This window comes from Corvus moneduloides, chromosome 21 (assembly GCF_009650955.1).
Source record: "Corvus moneduloides isolate bCorMon1 chromosome 21, bCorMon1.pri, whole genome shotgun sequence".
NCBI classification, from domain to species: Eukaryota; Metazoa; Chordata; class Aves; order Passeriformes; family Corvidae; genus Corvus; species Corvus moneduloides.
In genome coordinates this window covers 2901285-2924604 of record NC_045496.1, presented here as the reverse complement: position 1 = coordinate 2924604, position 23320 = coordinate 2901285, and the positions used below count along the sequence as shown (strand labels likewise).

Here is a 23320-nt window from a genome sequence, read left to right as displayed (position 1 = left end):
TTTTATCTGTTGTAAGAGCAGGAGATAAATTAATACGAGTTTGTAACTGTGTCTGATGGTTTGAAACATGGTCCTGCCCCACATTCCCAGGGTCAGACCTGGTTTGGTGGGGCGGGAGGAAAAATTCGAATGTGAAGCTGGAAATGAGGAAAGGGCACAGAAATACATGTGCTCCCCAAAATGAGAATCTCTGGGATAAAAGCCGGTGGAAATCTGTTCCTCGCCATATATCAGCCCCGTATCTTGTGATGTGTTGCCACAGAGTGAGCACAAAAAGAGAGCAACACTCTCAGTCACCCCATTTTCAGCCTGGGACCCTCCATACCCGCTGTTCCCCACTTGACATCACCCAGCCTGAGCATTTCCCCTGTGATTTTGAGGACACCCAGCCAAAAGATGCTGATTTCCTCTGCAGCATCACAGGTGTTCCAGCCCCACGGGGAAACAAAATGCACGGACAAAGTGAAAACAGGCAGCACTTCGGGTTGAGGCACCAGGTTTTTGTTTGCCAGAGACGAGGAATGGAAATGCTCGTGCAGATTTATAGACTGAGAGCTGTGACTCACTCTGTGTGTTTTAGGAATGAGCAGGTTGAAACGGGTGTCCCGAAGGGAAGCATCCCACAGCTTGGTTCTGCTCTGGAAGCACAGGGATGATAGCATAGGGTTGGCAGTGTATCCTCGGGGAAAACCCGCTTGCCAACAAAACAGGGATGAATTAGAGCACTAAAAGTTTGCTGTTCCGCTGTGTGAAACCTCCAACAGTCCAACAGCTCCAGGAGCCCCAGCGCCGACCGCTTCAGCTGCTGAGAGCAGAGGCCTTGGCTCTCTGCACCTCAGTTCTTGTTCTGCACCCCCAAACTTTGCGCCTGGGACAGCCAAGTGTTGCATCCTGCCGATATTTTGAGTTCCCCCACTCTGGCACCCCCGCTGCACCCCGAAGGGAGCGGATGGATCATCCCCCCCCCCCCCCCCCCCCTTGCACATAGTTATGAGACAAGAGTCGAGTACAATCTTGTTCTTTCCGCTGCTGTTTTCCCAGTCCGCGCCGGGACCGCGGTTTGGAGCCCGGCCCTGGCCGCGGGGCTGCGGCAGGAAGCCGCAGTGCCCCTTCCCCCGGCGGCCCTTCCGTTACGATCGTTACCGGGCTCCCGCCGCCCGCCCTCCGCTCCGCGCCGGCTTCTGGGGAGCAGCGGCCGCCGCTGCCTTTGTGCCCCGGCCCGGTGCGCTCCCTCCCCGCCTCCCCGCCGGAGCCCTGCGGCGCATGCCTCCCGCTCCCCGGGGGCAGGGAAGGAAGCGCCGCCCGCCCCTGCACCAGAGCGGCGTGCAGCGGCGGAGCGGAGCCCGGCGGAGCTGACAGCCCGGCCCGGGCGCCGCCGACCCCCGTCCCCCCCTGTCGGCCTCCTCTCGGCAGGTGAGCGCCGGGCGGCGGGCGGGGGGCGCGGCCGGGCCCCGCCGCGCCGGCGGCCGAGGGAGGCCCGGGCCCGGGTCCGGGGCGGCGGAAGGCGGGAAGGGGGAGCCATGGCGGCGCGGGCAGGGCCCGGCCGGCCGCGGGCAGTGGGCGCGGCGCCCCGCGGGGGTCCCGCGGGCGGCGGCTGCGGGCTGCCCCCGAGGGTGGGGGGTCCGTCACAGCCCCTCCAGGGTGCCCCCCGAGGTGGGGGTACCCCCGTGTCCCCTCACACAGCCTCTGTGGGTGCGCACCAGGTTGGTGTCCCCTCATGTCCCCTCACACAGCCTCTGTGGGTGCGAACCGGGTTGGTGTCCCTTCATGTCCCCTTACACAGCCTCTGTGGGTGCGAACCGGGTTGGTGTCCCCTCATGTCCCCTCACACAGCCTCTCTGGGTGCCCCCCGGGTTGGTGTCCCCTCATGTCCCCTCACACAGCCTCTGTGGGTGCGAACCGGGTTGGTGTCCCCTCATGTCCCCTCACACAGCCTCCGTGGGTGCCCCTCGGGTTGGTGTCCCCTCATGTCCCCTCACACAGCCTCCGTGGGTGCCCTCCGGGTTGGTGTCCCCTCATGTCCCCTCACACAGCCTCCGTGGGTGCGAACCGGGTTGGTGTCCCCTCATGTCCCCTCACACAGCCTCCGTGGGTGCCCTCCGGGTTGGTGTCCCTTCATGTCCCCTCACACAGCCTCCGTGGGTGCGAACCGGGTTGGTGTCCCTTCATGTCCCCTCACACAGCCTCCGTGGGTGCCCTCCGGGTTGGTGTCCCTTCATGTCCCCTCACACAGCCTCCGTGGGTGCGAACCGGGTTGGTGTCCCTTCATGTCCCCTCACACAGCCTCTGTGGGTGCCCTCCGGGTTGGTGTCCCTTCATGTCCCCTCACACAGCCTCTGTGGGTGCCCTCCGGGTTGGTGTCCCTTCATGTCCCCTCACACAGCCTCTGTGGGTGCCCTCCGGGTTGGTGTCCCTTCATGTCCCCTCACACCTTCTGTGAATATATTCCCTGGGTGAGTGTCCCATTACGTCCTCCCTCAGGCAGCACCCAGGTGTCCCTCGCAGTCTCCATGGGTGCCCTGGGTGGGTGTTGTGGCACAGAAATTCACCCCAATCCCATGTAATTCTTGCAGGATACCCCCAGTCTAGGTGTGGCATAGCAAAGGTACCTGCCCCTTCCCTGAAAACTGTGGAAATAGGTTAATAGGAAAAACGTTGGGGTTTTATTTTTTAATGAAGCTGGGAGCTAAAGTGTGTTAATTGCATTGCTTCAAGGTAATGAGGTATCCTAATTTCTGTCTTTTTGATCCTTAGCTGCCTATTATAAGGAAAAGTGTTTTTAATTTATATTTGCCCAAGTGAACGTGTTGGAGGCTGTTGGGAACTGTGTGTTCAGGCACAAGTCAGGATTGTGAGGTGCTTTCGGTTAATTCATGGCCAAATACAGGTTCTGTTGGGAGCACTGAGCTCTACTGGTGTGTGTAGAGCTGAAATAAATCCAAACTATCTTCAGTTGACTCAAAGGTGGAAGTTAAAACAGCTTGTGTTGGGTTGCTCCAGGTACCAGCCAGCAAGGAGGGATGGTCTTGATCAAAATACTTAAAATTTTAATTCTGTAGGAATGGCGTGGGACAAATTCTCACAGAGGAAAAGAAAAATCTGAAGAGCGATGAAGAATTGTCTTCCCTGGTTGTCTGTTACCTTTCAGTAGTAAATAAAAAGGAGTTTTAAAGAGTTTAGAGTCATTAATCCTTTAAAATATTTAATGCCACTGATTAATTTGAAACCAGAACTAGAGAATAATTGACAAGAGCAAGGTCAGGGAGGTTTCAGAGGGAAAATCGTGTCCCTCTAGGTTGGCAGAGTCCGGTGCCCCTGCAGTTCGGACTCACTGTGTTTGTGCGGAGCCTGGGCTTGAAGAGCCACCCAAATGCTGTAGTTTTTTGGGAATTGCTGTCTCCCTTGATCCAAATGATGCTGCAGGTGAAGCCTTCAACCCTCATGGGACCATGTGGAGATGGTGAACTTTTTGGGGTGTTAAATGGAGTTTTGTGGATGTTTTTTTTCACTCTGCCACAAACCAAAGCATCGTTTTGTCTGCAGTTTCGACTGGAACACAAAGAATAGTTCCTAATCTTCATCCTGCTTTTGTGCACTCCCAAAGATCTGTGTTTGCCAAGAGCTTTTATCCTGCAGTGAGGCCGGATGATTGATGTCTTGGGGTTATTGCTGTAGAGCGTGTCTCAGGAAGAAATAAGTTCCCTGTCCTTCTCTCTGAGCTGCCCCAAGTACCTAAGCTGTGTGTGTTTAACGCCAAGTCAGATCAAGTAAAAGCTGTTTTGGGATATTGTGTGAGTACTCTGCTTTCTGAGGAGGAGTTGGTTTGTGTCCCACCATCCCAGATCATGGTCCAGCTGTCTCCACATCCACCCATCCTGCACCATGTGGACACAGCCAGTGCTGCTTTCGTTGGAAAACTGGAAAGCTGAGCTGTGTGTTCCTTAAAAAGGGCAGTTATGCCAAAGGAAACAACAGGCAGAGTATTTTGCTGGGTTCTCTACTCCCACCAATTCTACTTTATTATGAAAGAATTCCTTAAAATTGTTCTTTCTCTCTTGCCACAAAGTTTTCTGCAGAAGTATTGAGACAACCTTAGTGCAAAGGGGATTGCACACACCAGTGCACTGGGTATCATCACAGTGAGTCTTTGTGTGTCTGGGCAGTACATCATTATTTAGGAGCACATGCAAAAAGGACTGGAAAGCGCAGGAAGATTTTCAGAAGTGAAGATAATTACTTGAATTGGGTTATGATTTTGCCAGAAAATACTACAAACCACAAAAGATGAGTGCTCTGCTTTATGCCCAGTGGCAGTAGTGACTGATTTACCCGTTCAAGTGATGTTGAGGAGTAACTCCTGTGATTATCTGGCACAGTAGTTCTGAGTGTTAATAATTTACAATTTATGTTACCAGGATTATTACATGGAATTTCTAGAAGGCACGCGCGTCATAAGTATTTTCCTTTTTTCCTTTGTTTTAGGATGGAGGAGAGACCAGTCTGAAAATCTGTTCCACTGTGGACTTTGCTGTGGTCTGCTAGAATGTTCCTTATGGATGCTTCTCCTCTGGTAGCTCTTCAGACAAAATGGGAGTCCTTTGGACCAGCAAGGAATTGTAGATACCCCGTTTGCTTCCCTGAATCTGACGGCGACATCACCAGAACCTCTGTGAGCGCCAAAGTTCAGATGATCATAAACAACCTGCAAAGCCAAGAGCCTGCCCTGGGTATGAACAATGAGTGTGGCTGTGTTATGCAGAAGAAACAGAAGGAAGAAAAAGGCACCAGTACCAGGGTCCCATCCAGCACCACGTTGCTGCGGAAGCATCCTCAGTATACCCGGTGTGGGTGCCCTGAGGATTCCGATGACACCGATGTGGAGGAGAATGTGGAATTTGAGACTCTCCTGCTGGATTCTGACAGCGACGATTCTGTGGACCGAGGTATAGAGGAAGCCATCCAAGAGTACTTGAAAACAAAAAGCAAAAGTGCCCAGTCATTACCAAGGAATGCAGAACGTACTGAGAATGTGAGCAGAGACAAAAGGTTTAAGAGAGAATTCTCCCGGAACAAAGTGGCCAGTAACCTCCTCCCCGTGAAGTTTAAAGCCGAGATGCTCTCTGAAGAGTACCTGTCTGACCACCTGGGAATTGGGAAAAGGCTCCAGCCTGCTTCCCCTCAGAGCATCAGCAGCGATGACTCCTTCGAACAGAGCATACAAGCTGAAATAGTGCAGTTCTTGAATGAGAAGAAGCAGCAAGAAATTAGTAAATGTGTTACTGAGGAGGATAAAAAAGATTCCCGTGTGAGATCTGTCCTGAAATGCAACAAAGAAGCAACGAACAGAACGAACTGTGGTGCTATAAAGCAAGGTTGTAGTGCACTGCTCCTGAGGCACCATCCCAAGCTGCAGAAATCCGGTGCCCAGTCCAAGTGTTTGCAGTCAAAAATCCAAGCAGAGCCCAGTGATTTCAGCCAGGTGAACCAAGTGTATCTAGAAATGGCCACTGCCAGCCAGCCCTGGCTCGTGGAGCAGAATGAGGGAAGTGGAGCTCATTACTGGGAGCCAAGGGAAGCACTTATCAAGGAGAGCATGCACACATCTGACTCGAGCAGCGATGATGGCATTGAAGAAGCCATTCAGCTTTACCAGCTGGAGAAAATCAGGAAAGAGGCAGGTCATGCAGCAAACTGTGTCCCTTTGCAGAGGGAACAATTTGATCCAAAGGGTATGGCAGACATTTCTGCCAGCCTGACAATTAGCTCCACAAAAAGTGCCTCACCAGAAATCCATAAAAACCCTATAAGCAACAAGAGAAAAGAAATTAATTCCAAGTCAACAGGATTAGAAAGCACCAGCAATGACTTTAATAAGCTGTTTAAACCACTGAAAAAAGCCAGACATTTTGCACTTCCAGAAAACAAGATTGCTGCTTGTGAGCTCACACTGCAGGCCTCTTGCAGAGCAGACACATCTGCAGAACTCATGTGTGCAGAAGCTATCCTGGATATTTCCAAAACGATCATGCCATCCCAAATGGGAAGCGACAGCAAATCCCTCACTGCAGACTCCTTCTTTTCTCCCCAGCTTCTTTCATCCTCCCGTTGTGAAAGTGACAGCAGCCTTGTGGACAGTGATGACAGCATAGAGCAAGAAATCAGGACTTTCTTGGCTCTGAAAGCACAGTCAGAAAACCTTGGAACAAAACCTCCCAGCCTGTCACACTCCATCCGGATGCCTTTGCCTTCTGATCCAAACAACCTCACCGGGACCCTTGAGCCTTCTCTGCCCAAAACACTTAAATTATCCCTGAGTCGGAAAAGGAGACTTAAAAGGGAAGGCAGAACAGCAAAACAAGGGGCATCAAAAGCACCTGAACAGCTGGAGACAGGACTTTTCCAGCCAGGTAACTATTCCAAATTCCCTGTGCTCCAAGAGGAGCGCGCCCTGAGCAGCCCCGCAGAATTCCGGGATGCTCAGAGTAGTAAAGACCCGAGGCAGCAGCAGCTGATGTCTCCCAAATTGTCTGGCTCTGATGGCAGCAGATGTGTGGCCTTGGGCTCTGTAAACCCTTTTGTGCAGGTTCAGAGTAGCACAAGAAAACCTATAAAAAACCCCCCCCAAACCCCAGAGAGGGAGGGGTCGGGTGATGAGAGCAGCTCTCTGGACAGTGATGAGGACCTGGATAGTGCTATCAAGGACCTGTTACGGTCTAAAAGGAAGTTAAAGAAGAAATCCAAGGATCAGAAAGCTCAGTGCAAGAAGAAAGTCAGATTCAGTGAGACAGAAACTCAGCTGCTGGATGAATTCAGTAACCTCCAACAAAACGAGTGGAAATATAAAAATCCCTCACTGCTGAAAAGCTGCCTCTCAAAACCAAGGAAAGCTGTGAGGGAGAATGCAGTCAGGAACCCTCCAGACAACATCAGACTTCCCAATGACAAGCCAGAAACCATGAAAAACCTGGAGTTTAACTTACAGCTTAAAAAAGGCAATAAACCTAAATCAGTTTCAAACCAGCGGGGGGCTAAAAATAGAAAATGTGCTTTCCCAGCTGTGTCGGACACCAGTGACAGCAGCTCAGTGGACAGTGATGACAGCATCGAGCAAGAAATCAGAAGGTTTTTGGCAGAAAAGGCTAAAGACTCTGCAAGCAATTCAGAGATGCAAAAAGGTGATGCAAGTCTGGACCTATTTAGAGCGACCAAACAAACTGGTAATAAAGGAAAAGCAAAGCAGCAGCCGGTGGAAAATGAGATCGACCTCGTGCTGGGTCAGAGTAAAAAGACTGAGGTAGCTCAGCAAACTGAGGAGGTGAAAAACTCTCCGAGAACAGAAGGGAAAAGTGCAATGTTAGCTGGCAGCAGGAAATGTGCTTCCTCTGCAGAGAGTGTTCCTACTACTGGTCAGTCAAAAGCTAAGCAAGGACTGGGGGGGGTCAAAGGTGGTGCTGCTGGGGAGTTACCTGGAAATGCAACAGGGAAAAGGAATGTCCGTAACACAGAGCCCCCAAAAACCAGCAGAAATGAAGGGTGTAAAGTGAGAAAAGTCATGAATGCAAAGCCCAGATCTAAAAGGAGGAATACCTTCCAACTAAAAATCTCAAGTAAATTTATTGCAGGTCTCAAATATGCCCGGGACCGGAAGAAATCGATGCTTTTGAACAAAAAGCAGAAAGCAGAGTGTTTGCTCACCCAGAGCAGTGCCTTGGGAATGGAGGCAGCTTCCCAGGACACAGATGTACTTAACCCCTTGGCAAAAGGTGAATTTAGTGGGGAAACTACACCAGCAATAAAAGCACCCAGTTCCTCTCAGAAACTCACTATGGGAGGGGCAGGTCCCCATGTAGCAGAAACCTGTGCAGGAGCTGAGGCTGCTCCTGTGTGTCTCAAAGTGGCAGCTGAGGGTTGCAGGAAGGCCGACACTCCAGGGCATCAGTCACACTCCAGCCTCCCCTCACAGGAACCGAGTGTGGCAGCAGGAAAAGCTGATAAGGCTTGCAGAGGAACCTCCAGAGCTGAGAACAGCCAGCTGTGGATCGAGGAAGGAGGTATCCACAAAGGCAGCTGGGCTGACTCCACTGTGGATCCCCCACGCCCTGAGTGCAGTGTGGGAAAAGCAGATAAAGTCAGCAGAGACCCAGCTCAGCAGAGTGCTCAGGTGTGCAGTAAGGGAGGGAATAACCAGCTGGACAAGAGGCCAGATCCAAGTTTAGCTTGCCCAAGGCAGGAATTCAATGTGACAGCAGCAGCAGTGGATAACAGTGGAGGAGCATGTGCAGAAAACAGTGTGCAGATGTGTGTTAAGGAAGAAAAAGCTGAGAGGCAGGAAGAAAGTCAGGTACCCAGCTCCAAAATGGAAGGAAAAATACCTGTCCTGCAGAACAGCGAAGCTGCTAGTGAAGTACACCAAGGGCAGGAATTTTTAACCAAAACCTGTGCAAAATTTACTGATCTACCTGCAGGGGACTGCCCAGGTTCCCTCATGGAAAAAAAGGTTTCAAATATGTAAGTACTTTTTTTTTTTTTTTTTTTTACACTAGCAGTCTTTTTATAAAATAATTCTCATTGTAATTACCTTGGTAAAACTTGAGACAGGAAAGGAGAGGCAGTGGGAGATGCTGATACCTGTATATCATACACACACTAATGTGAAAATAATTCTATTTAACAGGGATATCATGGATAGACATACGTAGCTTTTGTAGAATTTTGTAAATTATTTAAAGTGCTCTAAGGAAATATTTTTTATAATGATTTTTAGGGCTTGCATTCCTACAGGATACTGTAGTTACTGTAGATAAGATATTGGCTAATCACACTTTAAATTATGAGGCCTCTAATTGTCTCTCGAAGGGAAACCTGTTTGTGCACAGAATTTATTTGGGAACCTGTTAAGAGATCCTAGGAAAACACAGCCTTGGATAGCAATGCAGATGATCTGACACTGGTCACATCCGAGCTGCCTTAGGACAATCCTGTGGGGTGGGTTTTTGCTGGGAGCTCAGTTTTCCCACCCTGAGGACTGTGGGATGAGGTCCCTAAGCAGAACTCGAGTGCAGCTGTGGGTGTGGAGATCCAGCCTGGAAGATACAAATGCAAATTCAGGTAAATCAAGTGAATGGCTCTGTCTGCACGTCCTCTGCAGAGTGATCTCAGCAGCTGCTCAAAGTCCTTTTGAATACCCAGAACCTCCTGCTAGCAGATGATTCCAAGCACAATTGCAGTCCAAGACAAGTGAAGGAGTGTGTCTGTTCAGACAACGTGATCTCCCTGGATCTCCCTGGATTTCCCTGGATTTCCCTGGATCTCCCTGGATTTCCCTGGATTTCTGTACTGTCAGGCCTGCAGGGCTCAAACAATTCCTCGTTATTCTCAACTATCTCATTTGATGCCCTGCAGTTACCCAGAGATGGCTTTTGGTTTCCTGAATGAACTTTCTGGAATTGAGTGCCCTTAACTTTCCTTTTTCAGAAGTGGTTTTTTAAATGTTACATTTCTGTGAACTTTTCACTGACAATTTTGGTGCAATAAAGCAAAGCTGGGTTTGCTGTAGGAAGTCACAACACAAACGCCACGGATCTTTTCAGCACTGTTCTTTCTTCAGGCTCTTTCTTTGCCTCCATTGCCAGCAGCCAGAATAAAGCAATTTTTCACTACTATCTTCTTATTTGTACTGACTTTCAACGGGATTGAAGTAGCACATTCACATCACACACACACACAAAGTGCCCCCACATTGGTTTCACTGCAAATTCAAAAGGTGTAAATTGGAGTTGTTGGTTCTTTCATTTTCATTTGTGTGTCGTGAAGTCCTTGGAGGAGTTTGTTCTCACATCTTGTCCCTGTGAATTGATCTGATATTCTCTTTGTCTGGTCTTCTGCAGAACTTTTCTCAGCCAAACCACCACTTAGCATCACTTTGTTTCTCAGTCACTTCAGGAGTCTTCCTCCAGGCTGGCCTTAAACTTGCGAAATGGAGCAAAAGCAGCCAAGACTGGATCCAGTATCCCACGGTGTCCCTGGTGTGATGCAGAATATGGGCAAAATGCGGTGTAGCATAGAGTAGTAACTGTGGCATGTAGAGAAATGAACATCCTTGGTGTGTTTATGCTGTCGTGCAGCTACGTTTGAAACATGTTTATAGTGCTCACTTTGGCATTTCTGACTGTCCAGCCACCTTTTTGTAGCCCTTGGGTTGGGTGGCCGCGTTGTTTAAAGGTCAGTGTGTTAGCTCATCTCCATTTTGTGGTAGGATACCTTGGAAAAGTGTTTTTTACTTAGCTCAGTGCCTGCAGTCCCTCTCCACAGGTTTATCTTTTGCTCTGCCTTGATTCCTTTGCAGGATTTGGGCCTTTTGTTTGGAATAGTTCAATAGGCTGGTATTTTAAACTAGAAGTTTTCCAAGTACCTTGCTTTAAAAGGATTAAACTGTATACTTAATTTTCCTAGAGATGTTGGAAGCACTACGTACTGTTTGTATAAAAAGCTGAATGTTTCTCCTCAAAAGTTTTCGGTAAATCCACATTACGACTTCAGAGGTGTCTCGTGCCCTTGTCGCTGTGTCTGTGTCCTCAGTACCACTCGTGACCTGATTCACTCCCAGTGAAGATGCAATTCCAGTTACCTTGTGCTTTAAATAAAACCTGATTTCAAACAGCACTTTTTTTTTTTTTTTAATTGATGAATTTGATTTGTATATAGGAAATGGTGTACATTGCTGAGTTTCTAATGTTTAATAAATGGGGTTCTGCCCATGGACCGTGAAACTGGAGTGCTCCTATGGTTTGTGTCATCATCTTGAGTGAGTGATAACTTTTGTGTTCCCTTTTCCCTCCTGACTGAGGATGTCATTAATTCTTTGTAACAAAAAATGAAGGAGGAGAATTTACAAAATACAAAGGGGTGGCTTTTGGAAGGTGAGGATGGTGCTTGTGGTAGCAGAACTCCAAGAGTTAACTTTCCTGGTGTTTGTGGTCAAGGAGTAGAGTCTTTCCTTGTGTAACTAAACGTGTGTCAAGGAACATCTCTGGAACTGGAATAGCAGCCAGGGCTCCAGTGGCAGTGTCCTCATCCTGGCCCAGTTCTCATCACTTGTTCAGAAAAGAGAAGTCTGGTGGTTTGGAGCAATAAGAAATCCCTCTTACACATCACTAAAGGCTGACCAGCTGAGGAATAAAAAAGATTATATTGAGTGGGAATGAATTCATGAGCAAGAGTCCCACACGTGGTGCCAAGGCTGGGACTGCAGCACAAATCTCTCGAGGCTGAATCTTCATAGGTGCATTTCCAAAAGCAGATTTTATTTCCTGTTTATAGTGCCCATGACAGCCCCAGAGAGGCCACAGAGAGAGCACAGACAGCACAGCCCTGCTGGCCCTGGGGAGTGCCCAGAAAACTCCTTTTTCCTTTATTCCCACCCTCCTGAGACCCCAGTTAATCCCTTATTGCAGTAGAAACATGAAACCATAAACTCAGCTCTTCTAAAGCTTGTGAAGTTACCTTTTTTTTCATGAGTGCTGGTTCATGGTTTTTAAAAATGCACAATGCTATTTTTTCTTTCCAGTCAGAGCACAAAACTTGTTAATTTAGATATTAAGTGATTAAACTACTTGGTGTTTTTTATTACAGCTCTGGTGAGTTACAGATCCTGGCTGCAGCACCACAGCTCTCAGATAAATCTGGAAAGAGGTTTATTGCTTCATTTTTTTACCCCAGTGACTGTTTTTGTGTGCTTTGGGAACAATCTTCAAGGATCCTCAAGGGACCAGAAGGACTCCCTTAATTTTTTATTACCAGTTCTTCGCTGCTATTTTAGGAACACATGTTGTGACGTGTAGCTGCTCTTTATACAAGGCAGGAACACACCATTCCTGCCCCCATTTTTTTATTAATGTAGAAGCTTTTTAATTTTTCATCCCTTCAGTTTGTGATAGTTCAGCCTCACATAATTTTATCTGCAAACGTGAAAATCTTCCTTTCAAAAGACAGAGTAGAAAGAGATCATTTGAGGTAGATCCTGTGTGGTAAAATGTGTCATTTTTAGGATGATATTTTGAATTTGTACAGGTATTTCTTTTTAAAAAATTGTATTTGGTCTAACCTCTGAATACTTAGATACATTGCATGCCAAACTCTTCAAAGGAAATGGTTTCAAGAGTAAAACTAAAAGGGAAGAAATTGAGGCAAGGAAGAAGAGGTGGGTGTTTTCAGATGGAGTGGGAAAATATGTGACAGAATCCACTCCATTTATATTCTTAAGAGGCAGCCTTATCTCTAAATTATGCCACCTGCAGAAAAATCTGTGGATAAAAATACACATAACATTGCCATAACTATTTCAATTGATTCAGCACTTTGTTATTTTCTCATTTCAGGAGAAGAAAGGGAAGTTCTAAGAAGCTCCAGGTATTGTCTAGAGTCTAATACGAGAGTAACAGCAAATGAGAGAGGGTTGCTTATTTCTTTTCCTATGTTAAATCTTTGAAATGTTAACTTTTCGGGCCCATTTGTGCTCAGTTTATTTACCTGTTCCAATGTATTGGTGTGTTTGCAGCAGAGGGGGGTTTACCCAGCTCTTGCTATGTTTGAGATAACCACATGCCACAAATAGGGAATATTTCTGACATGTGCGGAATATCAATTGCAGTGGTGTTTGGACATAATGTTACACTCATTATTTATATTCTTAGCAAACAGTTTGAATAATATTATGCTCATTTTTAATGTTATGTTACACCTGTAAGGTGGGACTGTTTCTCATCCATCAGGCAGAGTGGTTTCTCTTAAAAACTCATCTTTACCCAAAAATGTTCAGGTGTTCTTTCAGTGCACTCACTGTCCAACTGATGCAGTTTCTCTGCCTGTAACTACAGTTGTTCCAATAAAACTTAAAAAAAAAAAATTCTTTTTGATTACTTGTCATTATTTGAATAAATTCTTAAAACACTGTAGTTTTGAGAGAGAAGAAACATGAACTTTCTACAAGAAATCCAAAGAGTTAATGAATACCTCTGGAAAACCTGCAGATTGATTAGTCATTAAATAGTAGAGAGGCAGTTTAAATCTTAATTTTTAATGGTATGTGGTACATGAGCCAAGAGTGTAAAGGATCATTAGTGACAAAGAGGATAAGGAGATGTATATGTAATATATGTTGTTCTAGTATTTATACACTACTGATAAATTAGGTAAAAGCCTTCACCTAAGCAACCTAACTGACATCAACCACACTAAATCTTTAATATATTACTCCTAATAACATTCCTCTGTAATCTAGTGGGTTTTGTTTAGCATCGAGGCTGGCTGTAGGTGGTTTTCCCAGTGCAGCCAAAAGCCGCAGTGGCTCTGTGGTGTCCCCGCTACAGCGGCTGGTCCCTGCAGTGCGAGGGGCCGCTGGGGTTGTAGCTGGGGTGGAAGTCCAGGTGCTCGTAGGCGGTGATGAACGTGTCGGGGCCGGTGCAGTGGCTCTTCTCCAGGGACGTGTTCAGGCCGTCGTTCCTGACCATGCCAATCTTGCCCAGATGATCCGAAAACTTGTGCGAGAGGATGTTGAAGGAGCTCTGGGGGTGGCGAGAAAAGGGTGGGGATGTTTTACATGCCAACATGGACAGCACCCGCAAAGCCTCGATGCAGCGGGGCTGGATGCAGGTAAGGGCAGCGTGTCTCCATCTGCCGCGGGTGCTCGGTGCAGAGGCCGAACTCGGCCCCCCGGGTCACGTACCGGCAGCTCGTGCACCGTGGGGGCCCTGCTGCCGTAGCTCTGGTTGGTGGTCCGGAACCGGGGGTGAGCCGGCGGCTGCCTGCGGGGGGAGAGCACAGGTAGCGCGGGGAGCGGGGCGGCGGGGCCGCGCCCGGGGCAGCGCTCACCCGTAGCCGCGGTAGAAGGTGAGCTCCTGAAAGCGGCGGGGCACCTCCTGCTCGGGGCCGGCCATGGCGGAGCCGCCGGGGACGCGGGGACGGAGCGTTGCCCGGCGACGAAACGCGGAGGGCGGGGAGCGATCGCAGCGCAACCGCCCCGGGGAGAGCCCGCCCCGTCCCGCAGGAAGCGGAAAGCGCCGCTGACCTTCCGCCGTCTCCTCCTTCTCCTCCTCCTCCTCGTCCGTGCCCTGCGGCCGGCTCGGAGCATGGCGGTGCCGCGGCTCCTGCGGGCAGGTGAGCGGCGGGGCCCGGCCCGGCCCGGAGCGCCCCGGCCCGCCCGTGTGACCCACGTGTTTCTCTCCCGCAGCAGCCCCGCGGCTCTACAGCACCGTCCCGGTCCCGGCCACGGCCCCGGCAGCCACCCGGCCCCGCGGTGAGTGCTGCCGTGCACCCCGGGAAAGGGGATCCCCAGAGCCACGCACTGCACCCCTGGCACCCCAGCCCGTGAGCGATGCCCGTGCGGGTGTCACCGCCGTGCAGAAGCCGGTCGTGCTGCATCGGGCGCCTCTCTGCAGTCCCGGCTCGTCCCCAAAATGCAGTCATTATTTCTTTCCCCTTTCTCAGCTGAGGATGACAAGCTGCTGACGGAGCCTCTCAGCCACCCCGACTTCTTCAGCGTGAATGAGCTCTTCACCCTGAAAGATCTCTTTGATGCTCGGGTACACCTGGGCCACAAAAAGGGATGTCGGCACAGGTGAGTGATGCTGTTTTGTGATCCAGCTCGTGTTGACATCAGGAATGCTTCCCTAGACCACATTTGCTGAATTGGTCTGAGCCTGGAACTGCCCATACAGGGCAGGTTACAGGGATCCCCCCGATGTGAGACTGGGGCACACACTGGGTGTGAGGGCTCTCTGCAGAGAGCACCTCTGGTATCAGCCAGGAGCTGGAGCATGGGATGGTCCAGAAACACTCGATGCCTGCACACCCCATCCCCGTGTCCCCTGTGTCGCACTCCCACTGTCCCCGCAGGTTCATGGAGCCCTACATCTTCGGCTGCCGCCTGGGTCAGGACATCATCGACCTGGATCAGACCATGCAGCACCTGCAGCTGGCCCTCAACTTCACGGCCCACGTTGCCTACCGCGGGGGCATCATCCTGTTCGTCAGCCGCAAGCGCCAGTTCTGCCACCTGGTCGAGAGCACAGCACGGGCCTGCGGGGAGTACGCGCACACCCGCTACTGGCAGGGAGGGCTCCTCACCAACGCCTCCATCCAGTTTGGCCCCGGTGTCCGCCTGCCCGACCTCCTCGTGTTCCTCAGCACCCTCAACAACGTCTTCGAGCCGCACGTGGCCATCCGGGATGCGGCCAAGATGAACATCCCCACCGTGGGGGTGGTGGACACAAACTGCAACCCGTGTTTGATCACCTACCCCATTCCCGGGAATGATGACACCCCCGCGGCCGTGGAGCTCTACTGCAAACTCTTCAGGATGACCATCATCCGTGCCAAGGACAAGAGGCGGCAGAGTGAGGCCATTGAGGAGCTGCGGAGCAAAGCCAAGGGCAATTAGAGCCCTAGGGATGCGCTCAGTGCCTCACTGATGGGTGTCCTGCTCCACTTCCATGGGACTGGCTCTGCATCCAGAGCACTGGCTTTTGGCAGAGCTGGCTGGCTGGGGAGGGGACCCCCCAGCCCTGTGTACAGTGATCCGGCAGTGGTCACAGCCATGGAGGGTCTCTAGCTCCAAAAATTGTCCAGAGCAACGTAAGGGAAAATGGAGCCAGGCCAGACCCTGCTCCTGTCCTCAGGTTTGTCACTGTTGCAGGGGGGTGCCGCTGTCCTGTGGCTTTCCTGTGTTTGTGATCTCATCTGAAGCCACTTGTATCTTGCACCTCTTCTTAGCAAATAAAGGGATTTATCCCTGTGCTCCTTTTTGGGTTTTTGCCTTGTGGAATGGGATGGGGAGTCTGGCCAGGGCAGTCAAGGCGATGGGAGGGAATGGGATGAAGGATGTCCCCAAGCTGGGGACACTGCACGGTGGCTGCTGCAGGGTAGAAGGGTCCTCAGTGGGGGTCGGAGGGTCCCTACTTGGTCCAGTGACACACTGGGAGCCCAACCTTTGCCACTGCGGGAAGCGGGGGACTCTAGGAGCAGCTGAGAAAAGGGATACCCATACTCCAGCACGCCTCGTGTTTCTGTGGGAGGCCCCAGGGTAGCCCGGGGCAGGGGTCCGTTCCCCATCCCGTGTCCCTATCCCGTGTCCCTATCCCGTGTCCCGTCCCGTGTCCCCGTCCCGTGTCCCCGTCCCGTGTCCCATCCCGTGTCCCATCCCCTGTCCCATCCCGTGTCCCGTCCCGTGTCCCCATCCCGTGTCCTGTCCCGTGTCCCATCCCGTGTCCCATCCCGTGTCCCATCCCGTGTCCCATCCCGTGTCCCCATCCCGTGTCCCGTCCCCTGTCCCATCTCGTGTCCCCATCCCGTGTCCCGTCCCCTGTCCCATCTCGTGTCCCCATCCCGTGTCCCATCCCGTGTCCCATCCCGTGTCCCCATCCCCTGCCCCATCCCCTGTCCCATCCCGTGTCCCCATCCCGTGTCCCATCCCGTGTCCCCATCCCGTGTCCTATCCCCTGTCCCATCCCGTGTCCCATCCCCTGTCCCATCCCCTGTCCCATCCCCTGTCCCATCCCGTGTCCCATCCCGTGTCCCATCCCGTGTCCCCATCCCGTGTCCCCATCCCGTGTCCTATCCCCTGTCCCATCCCGTGTCCCATCCCCTGTCCCATCCCCTGTCCCATCCCCTGTCCCATCCCGTGTCCCATCCCGTGTCCCCATCCCGTGTCCCCATCCCCTGTCCCATCCCCTGTCCCATCCCGTGTCCCCATCCCGTGTCCCATCCCGTGTCCCCATCCCGTGTCCCCATCCCCTGTCCCATCCCCTGTCCCATCCCGTGTCCCATCCCGTGTCCCCATCCCGTGTCCCCATCCCGTGTCCCCATCCCGTGTCCCATCCCCTGTCCCATCCCGTGTCCCCATCCCGTGTCCCATCCCCTGTCCCATCCCGTGTCCCCATCCCGTGTCCCCATCCCGTGTCCCCATCCCGTGTCCCATCCCCTGTCCCATCCCGTGTCCCCATCCCCTGTCCCATCCCGTGTCCCATCCCGTGTCCCATCCCGTGTCCCCATCCCGTGTCCCCATCCCGTGTCCCCATCCCGTGTCCCATCCCCTGTCCCATCCCGTGTCCCCATCCCGTGTCCCATCCCCTGTCCCATCCCGTGTCCCATCCCGTGTCCCCATCCCGTGTCCCCATCCCGTGTCTCATCCCGTGTCCCCATCCCGTGTCCCCATCCCGTGTCCCCATCCCGTGTCCCATCCCCTGTCCCATCCCCTGTCCCATCCCGTGTCCCCATCCCGTGTCCCCATCCCGTGTCCCATCCCGTGTCCCCATCCCGTGTCCCCATCCCGTGTCTCATCCCGTGTCCCCATCCCGTGTCCCCATCCCGTGTCCCCATCCCGTGTCCCATCCCCTGTCCCATCCCCTGTCCCATCCCGTGTCCCCATCCCGTGTCCCCATCCCGTGTCCCCATCCCGTGTCCCATCCCGTGTCCCATCCCGTGTCCCATCCCGTGTCCCCATCCCGTCCGTTCCCCGCTTTGGGTCCTCCCGCCCGGCAGGGGGCGCTCGTGGGAGGAAATGCGCCGCGCATGCGCTCCCGCCCTCTCCCTATATAAGCGGGAGGCGGGGGCCGCACCGCCCTTTCGGCGGGCGCGGGGTGGCGGGAGCGGAGCTCCGGCCGTTCCTCAGCGGGACCAGGACCGGGACCTGGACCAGCTTTGGCCTCTCCCGCTGTCCTCAGCGGGGAGCCCTGGGTTCTTCAGGCGCAGGAAACCGGTGCTGGTTGAGGCGGCTCCACAGCTGCGCCTTCTCGCGCCATATTATGGTGAGGCTCCCTCAGGGCCGCTTCTCTCCGGCCCCGGCGCTGAGCGGCTGCGGCGGGAGGACCCGAGTGAGGTGAGGCTCCGGGTACGGCCCTTCCCCCTCAGCCACGCGGCCGGAACCGGCCCGGAGAGGCCCCCAGGGCTCCGGAGGCTCCAGGCCTTGCCACGTGCGCTGTAAATCTGGCGTATCATGGAATGCACTAGGAGAATAATGCCCATATATACATATACATACATACACGCACATTAAAAGTGTATCTTTTAATAGATATATTTTGTATATATAGTTGTAATATAGAGCATAAATAGCTGTATATGTTTTAATATACCCCACTGAAGAAGGGAAGAAAATTTAGGGCTTTCAGGTTTTCAGGAAAATGTTTTCAAATATTTCAGTAGCTAAAATGAATCTTTAGTAGATATTCTTTTTTTAATTGTTGTAATTCTCTGGTTTTCAAGTAAATGCCGCGTTTCAGAAAAAAAAAAAAAAAAAAGGTTGTTAGGCGATTGTTAACAGCATTTTTCTTTTATTTTTCTCTCTTCAGCCTGGCAGTGGACAAAAAATGAAGTGACCACGATGGGGTGACTTCAGAAATGAAGGGTGAGCCTTCTCAAAAAGGCTGCCCAAGCAAGCTTCAACCACGTTTTTAACTGTAAGTGGTGTGTTATGTTTAACGTCTCCACGTGCACCACACACCTTTGTGGCATTGCCTTCTGAGCAGGTGATAAAATCTTGTTCTTAAAAATAGCACAGAATCACGGAATGGTTTGGGTTGGAAAGGAACATGGGCAGAAACACCTTACACTATCCCAGGTTGCTCAGAGGTGCATCCAACCTGGCTTTGAGCACTTCTAGGGATGGACATCCACTCATAATTACATTTTTTTCAGTCTTTATGGGTTATTTCCCCCCCCCCGCCCCCCCCAGCCTGCCACTGGCGTTGCAGAGATGGCTGCTGTGGCATCTTTGTGTCAAGAGAGTGGCAAGAGAGACACAGGCTATGTTCTACGCTCGTTTGTTCTGCACCCCGTGAGCACTCAGAGTGATTGATAGCCTGACATCGTTCATTAATCAGCTGCTTCATAGGAGACTGGGGAAAAACTGACTCTGAGATCTGGATGTAACAATGGGAAGTTCTGCTTGATCTGTGCAGCAGAGGCGGCGCGTGGGTTTCTGATCGTTTAGCCTTGAGAATCAGATCCTGTGGGTACCACTTGTGTCACAGAAGAATGCCTTGAAGTGATTTGTAAAGCCCCGTGGCAGCACGGTGACAACACTGGGAGTCACCAACCTTAATCTTATCAGAAAATAAAAATATTCCTGTGCTGTTAGTTTATTTCTTTTAAATCCCTGTTGCCAGTGAAACAGTAACCGTGTAACCAGGCTTTGGGGTGTGGTTAAACCCTGTCCATGTATTTCCCTCTTTTCCAGAGGCAGCCCTGAGCCGTGGCAGAGCCGGAGGTGCCCCAGACCGAGGTGAGCTGCAGTGCTGGAAGTTGCCCAGCCCCTGCCCCAGCTCGTGTTGCAGGCGTGGCTGCAGTGCCGCGTTTGTGTCATTCGGTGGCAGACAGCAACAGGCGATGTCTTCCCTGGTGCTCTGAGCCCTGTGAGCTCTCAGGATTGCTCAACAACCTGACACTGATTGATTTTCCTGTTCCCTTGCCTTTAGTGGGGAATGGTGAAGGGTAGACAGGATGCAGCAGCTGACAGTGTCCTTCAGTTCTTCTCTTAATCAGGGACACCTCCCACTACCCCAGGTTGCTCCAAGCTCTGTCCAGCCTGGCCTTGGACACTTCCAGGAGTGGGGCAGCCACAGCTTCTCTGGGAAATCCATCCCAGCCCCTCACCACCCTCACAGGGAAGGATTTCAATATCTCATCTAAACTTCCAGTGTAAACAATTCCCCCTTGTCCTGTCACTACATGCTCTTGTGAGGGATGTCACATTCTGGTATTCTTCATTCCAATAATCCTGACTCCCTGGAGAGAGGAGTTGCTTGGTGTTCTTTCCACACTCCCCTCTCTCCAGAGAATCAGCAGAGGGTGGAGCACAATTCCTTTGAAGAGCAGTTGAAATGATGCCAGTTTTAACTGCAGCAGGGTGTTCCTTCACTTCACAAGGACAAATACAAGTGTCAGCTCTACTCCTGAATTCTGTTTTTACCCTCAACAATCCTTCATGGCCTGTGAGATATCCTTAATTGCTGCCTTTGAAAGGGCACCTCGGCTTGTGCAGGGTTCAGGAATTGCACCTGGCAGTGGAGGAGGAGGAGGGGGAAACAGGCACTGAAATTGTTGTTTCCAAAATACGGATGGGGTTAGAAACAGCTGGGTGTGGGTTTAGCATATGGAGGAAATTACACCCTGTTCCCAACATGGATAAAACACTTCCAACATCTTGATTTCCAAGAGTTGGAGCAGAAGGTGCAATCAGCAATCTCCTGAAATGCAGCTTTGTAATCAGGTTTGGCTTTTGGGGGGAGAAAGACACACAGACCAAGCGAAACCAACTCAATAAAAAAACCAACCCAAACTGAAGATATTTTTCCTTCTTGCAGTGACTTGAGAGCAGGACAGCTCAGGAACGTGCCTCAAATATTGAAGGTGGGTGTTTTGTTATTTCTTCATGTGGTACCAAAGCAGTGAGGGGGAAGAAATCAAGTCAAAAATTAATGCTAAAACCTGACATTTTATTAAAGTCCTTCTAAACTGACTTCAGTGCAGCAGTGAGTGCCTGGCCGTGTTTTCCAAGGCAAGATGTCACTTCCTCCTGTATGGTGGTGTGACTGGTAAAACAGGCTAAAAGCAAACACGGAATTTATTGAGCACAATGTGAGTTTTTAGTTGGATTCTGCTGTGGTTTTGTGCTGGCACAATGGCAAAGGAAGCTCCAAGTGAGCTTGTAGGAATACAGGTGTCCCTGTATCCAAATCGTGCTGTGTGTCACTGTCCCTTCTTGGGGGACACCAGGATGGTGAGAGCAGCTCTGGGCACGCAGAGATTGCGACCCTGAGGCTTTGCAGTGAGTAACTGGCAGTGCTGAATGGGAAACCTCATTAAATGGCCATTACAGGGCCAAAGGTGCCTCAGTGGTGCTGCCTGCAAAGTGAACCCTTTAATTGGCAAAAGTCACTGGCTTTGGGAAAGAATGCTAATAAGGTTGTGGGCATGTGGTTATGCTTGAAGATGTGGCTCTTTTACTTAAATTTCTTGACTTCTTTTAACCCTGCAGTCCATGTTTGGGGTTTTTCATCAGGCTTTCCTCACACCGGGGGTCCTGCATGGGCACGGAGTGCTAATGAGTGTCTCTTCAGAACTTCCCTGTGTGAGGCACAGCAGAACCACAAACATTTTCCTGATGGCATTTCCTGTAACTGCCCTTCCCCAGGCAGCACTCCTGGGCCATGGATATTGCTTTACTGGCACTCAGCTGTGGAAAACCAGGAGTGTTTTTGCATGAAAGTGGTTTCGAGAGAAATTCAAAATCTCTCTGCACGCAACACAGCCCTTCATCATCAAGGACTGGTTTATGTCATGGATTTAAAGGCTGGAATAAGCCCAGATGGGTTTTTTTCCCTGTACTATTAATAGCTTGGCTCTGCACCGAGGTTGGCAAGCTCACCTTGGATTTTTAGGGAGTGAAGGAATAACCCAGAGCAGGCTCCAGCTATCCTGCTCTTAAATTATCCCTTTCCTAAACTCCCCCAGCCAGATGTTTTTCCAAAACCTTTCTGATGTCATGGCAAAGAGCTTCTCCTAAATTTGTGCCATGTCCTTCTGTCCCTGCTGTGGGTCTGAACCACGCAGGTTTGCAGGCAGGGAGTGTTCCTGTGGCTCTGGACTGAAGGAAATCCCTCTCTAGAAGTTTCCTTATGAATCCTGGTAACAGAGCCTTTAAAATGTGGTTTCATTTTATGAAACTTTTATTTCCTCTGGGATGTGAAAAATCTTGGGACAATACCAAGACAAGGAGGGCAGCAGAGTCTGGATGGCAGGGGTTAATTAGCTCATTAGTACTGACATTACTGCTCCCTTTTCCTGCCTGTTTTTCAACTTTTCTGACATCCTGGGCCTTTTTTTAATTTGCAGATCATGCCTTGAGTTGCAGAATGTCTGACAAACGTGGCAACTGAAAACTGGCTGGCAGCATCCACGTCTGATGGTTTGGTTCTAAAACTTGATCATCTGTGTTTTCTCTACATGGTTAAGAAGGATTTAAATTAAAAAAAAAAACTAAATAAAGATGCCACCTACAAGACTGAAAGGTTTATGCTGCGTATTTGTAGTAATGCTATTTTTTAACCATTCTAGGATTTAAGACTTAACATTTGTGGATCCGAGAATTTAGGATTGTTTTAAAGCCATTAAAGGTTTTGCCTCCATCCCCTTGAGCACAAAGCTCTGCTGCAGAAGCAGCAGCAGCATCCAGTGAGATCAGATTGTCAGTCTTGGAGTATCCTGGCTTTTTTTTTCCAGCTCCTGTGGGGAATGTGGAGGAATTTGAGTGTAAAACAGCTTTGCCTTTACTCATTTCTCTCCTGTATCCCAGTGTGGTTTGTAAACTGCACTCGCTTTGTGCTTTTTATTAGTGATGAGTAGAATTCCTGTGAGTCAGCAGCGATTCCTGGGAGTGTCCAGGGCCACGGGGGTGTGGATTAATGAGGTGGTGATGGAACAATTGTTGTCACAAGTGTCTTTATTTCAATTAAGCTGTCAGGGCCAGGTCTGTCAGCTACAGCGGCCGCCTCTTCATCATAGATGTTTACAGAAGTTCTGATTTAGGAGGAAAGGGTTTTCCTTCACTTCCCAGGTGCTTTAACACTGCTTTGAGGGAAGGGAGCAGCAGGGATTTAGTGGGAGTAAACAAGGAAGGGTGAAAAATGGCTTTTCTGACGCCCTGAGGAGGGGATTTTGGCAGGGGCATTGAATTCCTTTGCTACTGGCAGGAGGAAATGCATTTGTCAGGGGAGCTGGTTGCCATGGGGATGCAGGACAATGGATGGGGAGCTGGGGTGGCTGCCTGGAGCTGCTTTACTGAATTCCAGTGAATTCCAGCCCTGGCTTTCCCTCCTATGCAGGTGTAGCTGCACCTGCACACAGGACCTTGGCAGTGCCTTTGCCCAGTCCAGGCTGAGGAACCTTCAAACACAGAATCCTTAGGAGTGCTCAACTTTCCAATTCCATTTCAGAGGCAGCTCCTCAACAGGGAGTGAGCTCCGGTGGCTCTGCTGAATACAGAGCACTCCTGACACCAAAACATCCCCGGTGAGAGATGATGAGGATCCTTATCACCAGAAGGAAATCCTGATCTTTCTCCCCAAAGGGCTCCTAAACTTGCAGCCCTGGTGCTGCACTGTCAGGTGTATTTTTATTTTGTGATTGCACATCAGCTGCATGCTCTCTCCCCTAAGGAATTGTTGGCAGGAGAAGCAGCACGTGCTCCAGCAGCAGGAATACAGCTGTGCTGGGAACAGAGCAACCTGGGGAAGTTCATCCAGCTTTTCCTCCCTACCCAGAGTTG

At 50.8% G+C, this 23320-nt stretch overlaps 3 protein-coding genes, 1 long non-coding RNA gene and 2 other non-coding genes across 9 annotated transcripts; 5 read left to right on the top strand and 1 right to left on the bottom strand.

Moving 5' to 3' along the window:
* Positions 1–1111: 1111 nt before the first annotated feature.
* Positions 1112–12887, top strand: PPP1R26 (protein phosphatase 1 regulatory subunit 26). Of its 2 annotated transcripts, none has more exons than XM_032130829.1 (3): positions 1112–1413; positions 4483–8508; positions 12378–12887. In XM_032130829.1, the coding sequence occupies exons 2-3, from the start codon at positions 4544–4546 to the stop codon at positions 12424–12426; spliced, it is 4014 nt and encodes a 1337-aa protein (XP_031986720.1). In that variant the 5' UTR covers positions 1112–1413; positions 4483–4543; the 3' UTR covers positions 12427–12887. The 2 variants fall into 2 exon arrangements, with proteins under 2 accessions (XP_031986720.1, XP_031986719.1); XM_032130828.1 differs by lacking the exon at positions 12378–12887 and adding an exon at positions 9149–10769.
* A 168-nt stretch (positions 12888–13055) lies between these two features.
* On the bottom strand, positions 13056–14143 carry C21H9orf116 (chromosome 21 C9orf116 homolog). 2 transcript variants are annotated; one of them, XM_032130834.1, is made up of 3 exons: positions 13870–14033; positions 13724–13802; positions 13056–13562 (listed from the first exon to the last, which is right to left on the bottom strand). In XM_032130834.1, exons 1-3 carry the CDS (start codon positions 13932–13934, stop codon positions 13362–13364), a joined length of 345 nt encoding a protein of 114 aa, XP_031986725.1. In that variant the 5' UTR covers positions 13935–14033; the 3' UTR covers positions 13056–13361. The 2 variants fall into 2 exon arrangements, with proteins under 2 accessions (XP_031986725.1, XP_031986724.1); XM_032130833.1 differs by having other exon boundaries at positions 13724–14143.
* Positions 14054–15792, top strand: MRPS2 (mitochondrial ribosomal protein S2). Of its 2 annotated transcripts, none has more exons than XM_032130830.1 (4): positions 14054–14154; positions 14228–14293; positions 14485–14614; positions 14893–15792. In XM_032130830.1, the coding sequence occupies exons 1-4, from the start codon at positions 14127–14129 to the stop codon at positions 15434–15436; spliced, it is 768 nt and encodes a 255-aa protein (XP_031986721.1). In that variant the 5' UTR covers positions 14054–14126; the 3' UTR covers positions 15437–15792. The 2 variants fall into 2 exon arrangements, with proteins under 2 accessions (XP_031986721.1, XP_031986722.1); XM_032130831.1 differs by having other exon boundaries at positions 14070–14154; positions 14231–14293.
* Positions 15793–17608: 1816 nt separating this feature from the next.
* LOC116454364 lies at positions 17609–22067 on the top strand. Its single transcript, XR_004244076.1, has 5 exons — positions 17609–17872; positions 18345–18452; positions 19232–19276; positions 20358–20403; positions 21889–22067. It is a non-coding gene; the product is annotated as an uncharacterized LOC116454364 (long non-coding RNA).
* On the top strand, positions 18728–18862 carry LOC116454554. The gene has a single exon (XR_004244136.1). It is a non-coding gene; the product is annotated as a small nucleolar RNA SNORA17 (small nucleolar RNA).
* LOC116454553 lies at positions 19307–19440 on the top strand. Its single transcript, XR_004244135.1, has one exon. It is a non-coding gene; the product is annotated as a small nucleolar RNA SNORA17 (small nucleolar RNA).
* Positions 22068–23320: the final 1253 nt, after the last annotated feature.

Excerpts from the sequence above, each read along its gene's own strand:
- C21H9orf116 (XM_032130833.1), bottom strand. The coding sequence starts at position 14,128 with ATGCTCCGAGCCGGCCGCAGGGCACGGACGAGGAGGAGGAGGAGAAGG. Across the intron at positions 13,563-13,723 it reads CCACGGTGCACGAGCTGCCG|AGCTCCTTCAACATCCTCTC; the intron begins GTACGTGACCCG and ends CGCCACCCCCAG.
- PPP1R26 (XM_032130828.1), top strand. The coding sequence starts at position 4,544 with ATGTTCCTTATGGATGCTTCTCCTCTGGTAGCTCTTCAGACAAAATGG. Across the intron at positions 8,509-9,148 it reads GAAAAAAAGGTTTCAAATAT|AGTGATCTCAGCAGCTGCTC; the intron begins GTAAGTACTTTT and ends CGTCCTCTGCAG.
- MRPS2 (XM_032130830.1), top strand. The coding sequence starts at position 14,127 with ATGGCGGTGCCGCGGCTCCTGCGGGCAG. Across the intron at positions 14,294-14,484 it reads GGCAGCCACCCGGCCCCGCG|CTGAGGATGACAAGCTGCTG; the intron begins GTGAGTGCTGCC and ends CCCCTTTCTCAG. Across the intron at positions 14,615-14,892 it reads AAAAAGGGATGTCGGCACAG|GTTCATGGAGCCCTACATCT; the intron begins GTGAGTGATGCT and ends CTGTCCCCGCAG.